The sequence below is a fragment of the Pezoporus flaviventris genome, unplaced genomic scaffold (genome assembly GCF_033815535.1).
Source record: "Pezoporus flaviventris isolate CSIRO_AGI_PZ_B2104156 unplaced genomic scaffold, CSIRO_AGI_Pfla_v1 ptg000011l, whole genome shotgun sequence".
NCBI classification, from domain to species: Eukaryota; Metazoa; Chordata; class Aves; order Psittaciformes; family Psittacidae; genus Pezoporus; species Pezoporus flaviventris.
Genome location: NW_026892559.1, coordinates 1446881 through 1455853, shown reverse-complemented (window position 1 = coordinate 1455853; position 8973 = coordinate 1446881). Strand labels below are relative to the sequence as shown.

At 60.8% G+C, this 8973-nt stretch overlaps 1 protein-coding gene across 2 annotated transcripts; it reads right to left on the bottom strand.

Moving 5' to 3' along the window:
* Positions 1-42: 42 nt before the first annotated feature.
* SHISA8 (shisa family member 8) lies at positions 43-8736 on the bottom strand. 2 transcript variants are annotated; one of them, XM_061450697.1, is made up of 4 exons: positions 8039-8736; positions 1273-1397; positions 1018-1158; positions 43-347 (listed from the first exon to the last, which is right to left on the bottom strand). In XM_061450697.1, the coding sequence occupies exons 1-4, from the start codon at positions 8584-8586 to the stop codon at positions 70-72; spliced, it is 1092 nt and encodes a 363-aa protein (XP_061306681.1). In that variant the 5' UTR covers positions 8587-8736; the 3' UTR covers positions 43-69. The 2 variants fall into 2 exon arrangements, with proteins under 2 accessions (XP_061306681.1, XP_061306682.1); XM_061450698.1 differs by having other exon boundaries at positions 199-689; positions 8039-8735.
* Positions 8737-8973: the final 237 nt, after the last annotated feature.

Genomic DNA, 8973 nt, shown 5'->3' with positions numbered 1-8973 from the left:
CCGCTGCAGCTCGTGCAGGCGTCAGCGGCGCTCGGCCGAGGGGCAGCCCCGTCCCCAGCGGTGCCGGCGTCAGACGGTGACCTCGGTCTTGCTGTTGGTGGCGAGGTGCCGCTGCGCCTGCCCGTACAGCGGGGTGGCGGCGCCCAGGGGCAGGCCGGGCCGGCGGGGGCCGCGGGGGGCGGCCCCTTCCCAGCCCCCCGGGAAGGCCGGGCCCCCCGGCAGCTTGGCCTTGGGCAGCGGGCAGCCCTCGGGCAGCACGGGCGCCTCGGCGTGCGGGAAGGGCAGCGTGCCGGAGGGGGCAGACTCCGGGCCCCCCAGCCGCAGGTAGAAGTCCTCGGGGGCGCTCTCTGTGGGGATAGGGAGTGGGGCGGGAGGGATCCCGTGTGATGATTGGCTGGGGAGCGGGGGATCTTGGACACAGATTGGCTGGGAAGTGCTGTAGGGTAATGGGGGATCCTGGGTTCTGATTGGGTGGACAGTGCTGCATGTGTGTGTGTGGGATCCTGGATGCTGATTGGATGGAGAGTGCAGTGGGTCTATGTGGGATCCTGAACTCTGGTTGTCTGAAGGAAGCAGATGATCCTAAGGGGTCCAGAGCTCTAGTTGGCTGGGGACTGCAGTGGATCATAGGGGATCCTGAGCCTTCATTGGCTGTGGAGTGCAGTGGGGTCCATGTGGGATCCTGTGCTCTGATTGGCTGGGGAGTGCAGCGGATCCATGTGAGATCCCGAGCCTTTATTGGCTGGGGAGCACAGTGGGTCCATGGAGGATCCTGGGCTCTGAGGATCTGGGCTGGGGAGTGCAGTGGGTCCATGGGGGATCCTGGGCTCTGACTGGCTGGACAGTGGAGCAAGTCTATGGGGAAGTGGGGGGCAGCAAACCTCTGCCATGAGCAGTTGTGCTGGAGCCCTGGGGTGCAGGTCCTGCCTATGCCCCTCTGTGAGTCCCCCACCCCTCCCCACCTGTCTGTGGGGTCTATGGGGTGCATCACCCCACCCATGAAGCATCAGCACTCACCTCCAGCCTTGAGGGTGGTGTAGGCAGCGTAGGCAGGGGCCGACAGGCCCAGGCTGCTGGTCAGGGGCAGGCGCTTGCCATGGCCATGGGGCCGCCCCAGCGGGGGGGCAATGGTCACAGCGTTGTTCAAGGGTGGCTTGTCTGGGGGGGCAGAGGCAGGCGGGCGAGGGGCTCAGCTGAAGGCTGAGTGAATAAATGCCTTTGCCTTTATTCACCATGGGGAGCTTGTTTTTCCCCACCATGCCAGCATCTTACCTGCGTCGTTCCGGGGGGACCCGCGGGCCAGACCCTCACCCAGCGGGACCTGTATGCCTCCCATGAGGCCATCCATGTGCTCGGAGGGGCCATGACCTGGCTGCTTCAGCAGGTCCGTCAGTGTCCTGGAGAGGGATGAAGGGCCATTAGAGCAACACCCTGCTCCCCTGACCCCACCAAAGCATCCCAGATCTGAACCCCGCCTTTGGAGGCAGAGCCAGGCAGCCTGGGGTTAGGAAATGGCTGCTGGGAGCAAGGAGTGCACCTAGGGTCCCAGCCCAGCTTCTGCATGGGGGTTGGCAAGCTCCCCCAACAGTGGATGGGGGCTGAGCCCTCCTGGGTCCAGGAGCACCAGTGAGTGCAGATGGTGATGGAGACACATGGCTTGGAGTGGGCTGCAAGGTTATGACAAACCAAGTCAGAGCAACCTGAACTGACAGCAGCTGGAGCAACACCTCGGGGATGCTTCCCCAGAGTGAGAGCCTGGTGGAGGTGGGGAGAGGAGGTGACATATCTGAAGTCCCTTCAGAGCAAAGAAGATCCTGAGGAAGGGATTAGAGAGGCCGCTTGTGCCTCTTTGGGGAGGAGGATGAACTAGCAGCGGCCACCAGCGCACAGACTATCCATGCGTAACACCCTCCTTATAACTAAGAGCATTAAACATTAAGCACCGTCACATAAGATAAAGCCCTATTTTGTTTAACATTCATGCACGGTGATGCTGCAGTTCCACCACGGCACACTGGCGGTACCGGAGCAGGACATGTCCACATGGACATGCTGCTTTCGGCAGCAAGTGCCAGGGCAGGACAAGATGCTGCTGCTGGTATGGGGCTTTGGGATGAGGAGACCCACCATTCCCCCTGCATGACTGCACAGGGGTGTCCACTCAGGGCTCATTTTGGCTCCTTAATCCCCATGCCTTGCACCTCTGTGACTCTGGCTGGCTCATAGACACACACCGTGAGCTGCGGCAGGAGCTCAGCGTTAGCAAGAGGCTGGATAAACAGCAGATTAAACTCAACGTGCTGCATCAGTGCAAATTGGAGAGGAAGGGGGGAATTATTCTGACTTGGTGGATATGACAGCTCATGGACCCGGGGCACTCAAAAGCCCAATGAACCCAGTGCAGGGAATTGCCAGGGAAGCCAACGAGAGCAATGGGGAAAGCAATGCATTATACCCAGAGGAGTGGATGCTTGCGGGGCCCCAAGCATTGTTCCTGGGATGATTTCCCTCCCAGTCCGGATCCAGTCAACATCAGTGGGTGACGGCAAGAGCAAAGCTACAAGGGAGCTGTCCTTTGGGTTCACCTGACAGCGTTCTTGGGGAGCTTTGGGTAATACCTCCCAAATGGGCCAACAGGGCCCTCATGGAGCAGAATAAACTGGAATGGGGGAGGAATAGTCCCTGGCATCTGTGTATACTGGGGGTGACCAGCTGGAAGGCAGCTTGGTGGAAAAGTGCCTGGAGGACACCAAGCTGACTGTGAGCCAGCAGTGTGTCCTTGGGGCATAGGACGGTCTCCTAGGCTGCACTAGGCAAAGTGTTGCCAGCCTATCCAAGGGATGTGATCTTTCCCCTTCTCTTGGCATTGGTGAGGCCAAACCTGGAGTGCTGTGTCCATTTTATGCTCCCCAGTACAAGAGAAACGTGGACATACTGGAGAGACTCCCAGAAAGGGCTACAAAGATGACGAAGGGACTGCAGCATCTGTCCTGTGAAGAGAGGCTGGGTGAGCTTGGGCTGTTTAGCCTGGAAAGGAGAAGGCTTCAGGGGATCCTATCAATGTATGTGAACATCTGAAGAGAGGGTGCAACAGGGACAGTGCCGGGCTGACAAGGGGCAACAGGTTCAAACCAGAACATGGGAAATGGTGTTTGAAGAGAAGACACAACCTTTTCCCTGTGAGGATGGTCAGACCTTGGACCATGCTGCCCAGGCAGGCTGTACTGAAACCCCTCACCTCCCCAGAGCCCTCCTCAGCCACTGCCCCAGCTCTGAGCCCAGTCAGGCTCCTTTGGCCATGGGTGCTGCACCCAGAGGAGCTCTGGACACCAGCCCGGGTGGGCTGCAAGCTGTGCCCAGGCAGGACCGGGGGGATGCAGATCCCTGTGGCTGTGGGCTGTCAATGCGGGGAGCTCCTGCCCCATCAGCTCCAACCTTCCCTGGGGTGCTCTGGCCACTGCCTGTTCTCGCCTGTCCCCAGGGCCCAGCACTCAACAGGGCTCGTTTCACCAGGAAGTTCAATGCGATTTGACCTATTTTCTCATATTTTTTTCCCCTCGGGTCTATTTATGAAGCTTGAGCAATCCTTTATCTGTGACTTCCTCTCCAGATAAATCCATCAGCGCTCTTTCTCATAAGCATGCCCTCCATGCCAACCACCCAGGGTGTTTGGATGATAACAATCACCAATAGCGGCATGAGCAGTTCTTAAGGAGCTGTTTTGCTAAGGTGAGGAGCATGCATGAGCCCTCAGCATTGGCAACATCCAGGCTCACCCCCCACCCTCGCACCACCAGTCAGGGCTGTCAGCAGGGCCCCTGGGGGCTGCACCCCAGTCCCTGTCCCCAGGCCCTGCAGTGCAGGGGAGATGGAGCTGGAGGGTGACACTGTGCTGATGAGCTGATGTCTGTCTGTGTTGTGGGGAGTTTCATGACCCTCAGCATGGTCCTGTGGCTGGGGGCTTGGGGAAGGTCAGGCCACATCTCCGTGGGTCACTGGATGGTTTGTGGCACCAGGACAGCTCCAGGGTGCAGATGGAGGTGGGGAACACAGGGCTGATGTGGCTCTAAACCTGCACTGCTCACCTGCAACTAATGAGCAGCACCACCAAGGCCTCCATCCACCGCCATGGCCACGGGTGCTGAGCGCATGAGGCCATGTGTGAAGGCCAGTTGCCACCACCAAAGCTTGCCTGAGCACAGTCTCGACTGTGTGGGCACGCAGCCCTCAGCAAGCCTGGTTGTGCCAAACCAGCCTGGCACGAGCCCTGAAACCAAGTGAAGAGGCAGATACGGGAGCAGTGATGCTGGAGGCCACGGCAGCTCCATGGAAGAGCTGGAATGAAGCTCCCAGTGCTCCCAAGCCATCCCTATGGGAATATTGGCGCATGAAATGAAGGTGCCCATGTGGGAGCGTGACCCAGGGCATGGCAGAATACACAGTGGTGGAGGAGAAACATGGCAAACCACAGCTGCAGGTGGGCCGGCACCCGGCAGGACACACAGCCTCTGTGCCCAGCCACAGTGCCACCTTCACCAAGGTCCCATGGTGGGGACCTTTCCTATGGCTTACAGTGCATCCACTCAGGGCAGGCTGTGCCCTTCCATGCACTCAGCTCTGTGGGATACCTGCCTGGTGGGGCTGGGACACTGGTCAGGAAGGATCCTGCAAAAGGTATCTTTGTAAAACTGGGGTTGCAGCAGAGACGAACAGACCTAGGGCAAAGTGTGGGCAGTGGGAGTGAGCTCACCTGGAGGGACACTGCATCCAGTCTAGGGACAGGGATCCAGGTCTCCCTTCCTGCCGGAGCTGGGCCCCTTCCCTCATCCCAGATGGCACGGAATGACTCGCCACGCTTCCTGCAAACTCCTCTCCACCTCCACCAGCCACTACCTTGGGCATCAACCGCAAGCATGGCTATGGACCGCAGAAATACCTGGTGTGGTCAGTTGCAGTGAGGGACAAAACCCTGTCAGTTTTGGGACCCCAAATAGCATGGTGGACAAGGGGATTGAAAAGCCAGCACTGGGGGTTCAGCAACTGCCAGGGTACCTATGCCCCTAGGCTGGTTTTCCCCTCTCCAGCATCCCAATGCCCCCCAGGAGGCTGCTCCTCGCCCAACTCTCCCCATAGGCATGCTCACCCCAGCCATAAACTGCAGTCCCCTCTCCAGGAGGTTCTGAGGGAGGTCAGGGGTGTTTGCCTGCTCTCACATAATGGGCACAGCCAGATCCCAGCGTCCCCCAAGGATCTGGTGTCCCTGCAGATCCAGGGTCTGGAGGAAAACAGGGGCGGGTGTTCCTGACTCAATGCAGGGCTTGGCCAGGCTGAGCGAGTGGTGGGGATGGGTGCCAAGCCTGAGCTGAGCAGGAAGGAGAGGGGTTTGAGGGAGCTGCCATAAGGCCCTGCAGGAGGAAGGCGGATGGGGAGAGGAAGACACACCAGGTAGCTGCAGCTCATCTGGGCGGACCAGCAGCCAAAGCCAGCAGAAACCATGCTGGAGGCAGCCTGAGGCACGGGGACCTTAGGAGAAGCTGGATGAGAGCTCAGATATCTCTGTCTAGGAGGAGCTGGTGGGGTTTCTGCACCTGGCCGCTCATCCTGCGCCCCGACCAGGACCATGACAAACATCTGGAGGTGCAGAAGTGGTTGACCTTCCTTCCCAGAGTGAGAAGCGTGCAAGCAGTGGCAGCGGGAGCTGTCCTGGGGTGGCAGGCAGCACTCCCCAGGAGCTGAAAACCCCTGGCGGGAGGGAAAAAAGGTTGGGAATGGAAACCAAGCCGGCTGTGCAACAGGGAGCTGGCCCGAGGCCACGATGCGGTGCCCGAGGAGCAAATGAGAAGCTCCTACCTGAGGCGCAAGGAGGGAGGCTCGGTGGCACTGCCCGAGCCATGCATGGGTATGGAATGAGGCAGCTAGAAATAGCCCTGTTCTCTCACAAGCACTGAGACAGAATGTAATGCCGGGGCCGACTGAGTGCTCACTGGGATGGAGGAGACAGCATCCCTTTCCTGGTGCCAGTGCTGTGTACCCAGCCCTGGCACTGTCTCCATCAGTCCAGCACCCATCAGTCCAGCCTGGTGCCCTTCCTGGTGCCCTGCCTGGTGCCCTGCCTGGTGCCTGGGTCTCTATACCCCATGCACTGCTCACACCCTGCCGTAGCTTGCCAATCACCATGCCTGTGGAACCAGAGTAGCTCGTGGCTTTATACAAAAGGATACAGGGCACAGGAGATGATGAAACCTCACCTGACTTCTGCAGTGATGGAGGTGCCCTTCTGGTTTTGTCCCACAAAGGCAGGCAAGGAAAACTTGCCTTCTCCTGGGCCATATGCCCCAAAGGTCTGTGGCTTTGGGGGGAAAAGGCACTGATCTCCCTGAACTCATTCGGAAAGTTTGGATTAGCGAGAGGGAGGGGGACTATGAGGAAACACAGCTCCTGAGGCACAGCCTTGAGGATACGCCTGATGAGTAGTGGCAGCAGTCCTGCCAGCAGTCCTGGTGGTGCGAGAAGGCATGGGAATGAGGAAAGGGGTCTGGGTGTCCTGGGGACTGAGCTCTCCCTACACACAATATCCCCTTCCCAGGAACTGAGGGGAGGCCAAAAAGAGACATGGCGGTGGGCGAGTGGAAGGGGAGTCAGGAGGCAGGGAGGCTGGCGGAGGCCGTATTGATCCTGTCAAGGTGCCAGCGCTTCCTCAGGCGACACAGGGAGGAGATGCAGACGTGCAGCAGCACCCGGCCAGGCTCCCTGCCAAGGAGGGCACAGCACTGATCCCCCCAAAACTTCTATACATGGCTCAGAAGGGCCCTGTGAGACCCATCCATGCACAGATATGACACTCCTCAAAGCAGCGGCTCAGCCTCTGCTCCCCTGGGTGGGTGCAAGGAGTTGGGTGGGTCTGGGGTGCAGCAGGTCCAGAGCTGGGGTGCAGCACCCAGTGGCTGCCAAAGCTCTGGGCAGGAAGGGGGAAGGAGAGGGTGTCTGTGCCAGGGGGTGCAATCGGGGTGGCTCCAATTGTCCCAGTGAAACCACTGCCTCCAGCTCTGTGGTTTTGTTTTTTCATTTTAAGCTAAACTCCCTGAACAAAATGACATAAAAACGGGTTTCTTTCCATGCTCGATGTCCCCACCGGGAAGATGTGAAGTAGAGCCCTGAAATGAGGTGTATCTGGAGCTAGGACTGGTGCAGGAGGGAGAAGAGAAGGTGCACTGACAGTCATGGGAGCTGGGCAGGAGCATGGGGAGGCGCAGGGGGTCCCCAATGCCAAAGTATACCTGACACCCCAACCTGCCCCCACGCTCAGCTCCAGCAGCGGGCTGAAAAGCTGGGGCTGCAGCCACAGGATGCAGTGGACATAGGGAGGATGCCCAAGTGCCCACTGGAGGCTGAGCCCCAATGTCCCACACCAGTGCACAGAGATGGGCACTCGTGCACACCCGTGCACACACACGCACAAACACGCGTGCACACGTGTGTACACGCACACTGAGGCGACGCAGCAGCCACGGTGGAGCTGCCTTTGCCATCTCCTCTCGCTTCTGCGCTGCCAGCGAGGCTGAGCCCAAGGGGACTGCAGTCCCGAGTCACCTCACACACAGTCAAACCCAGTCTCATCTCCCCTGCACATCGGGAACCACAGCTTTGGTTTGGCGGGCAGGGGGAAGCCACAACCTATAGCTCACATCACCCACTGCACTAGGCGGTGGGGATGGCTCTCCTGAGCCACGGACAGGGCTCCTCAAGGGACAGAGCATGTTGTTTTGAGAGGGCACGGGTGTACAATCAGCCTTTCTCATGTAGGCTGTCCTGGCTGGCAGCCCTCCCTAGCAGGACAGGTTGGGGGGCTGCAGCCAACACCCGCCCCCCCCCCCCCGATGTCTCAGCATGCTGGGATGGGGGTTTTGGGGATCACCTCACCCTCTTGTCAGCCCCAGGGTGAAGCTGGGGTTAACCCCACACAAGGGGCTGGGAACAATGCCGGGGGGGGGGGGGGGGGGGGAATCAAGTGGGGCAGGTGGGGACCGGACCCCATTACCTGGAGACGGTCATCTCCGTCTGGGGACCTTGTGCCTTCTCCAGGCCCAGCTTGGTGAAGATGCCCACCAGCACCATGATGGCCACCACGCCGCAGATGATGTAGACGATCATGTTGGTCCTGTCACGAGTGGGGTCCTCGGGGGTCTCGTCCACCCGGGTGGGTGGCTGGCCCGTGTTAACCCAATTGGGGGTGTCGTAGTTGGAGCAGCCGCTCTGGTCCAGACGCCCGGGCTTGAACTGGCAGCAGAAGCGGTACCCGCAGGTCCCGCAGCAGTACTGGTAGATGCCGGCGTTGCAGTTGAACGGCGGGTCCCACTGCCCCATCACGTCGTAGTAACCGCGGCAGCGATCCCCACCCGGTGGTGCCGCCCCGGTGGGCGCCGGGGCCGTGGTCTCCACCGCCGGTACCTGGCTGCCGTTCCCGCTCTCACCTGGCGCCCCGGTGCTGCTCTCGCCGCTCCACACCCGGCCCGGCTCCAGCAGCACCAGGCAGCAGATACCCACGACGTAGCTCGGCTCCATCCGCCCGCGGCTCCGCGGGGCCATTCGGGCGAGGGGCGACTTAGAGCCGCTCGCCCGGGACCGGCCGCATGGCCGCCGAAGAGCCCCAGTGGAAGAGAAACGGGATGGATGGGGTGTGGGAGGCGATAGGGGGAAGGCAAAAAAAGGGGGGCGAAAAGAGAAATGACGGGGGGGGGGGGGGGGGGGGAGAAGTGCGAGGGGACGTACCCCTCCTCGCCTCCCCCAGACCGGCCGAGGGGCAGAGAATCAGAGCAGGAGGCGAGCCGGGTGGCGGGGGAGAGCCGCCGCTTCCCGCCGGCCGGGGAAGGGGTGCGGCGGCGGGCGGCGGGAGCGGGCGGGCGGGCAGGGGGCCGGAGGCCGCCCCATCCCCGCGCCTCTGCCCGGCACCGCTCTCCGCGGAGGACAGGGGGG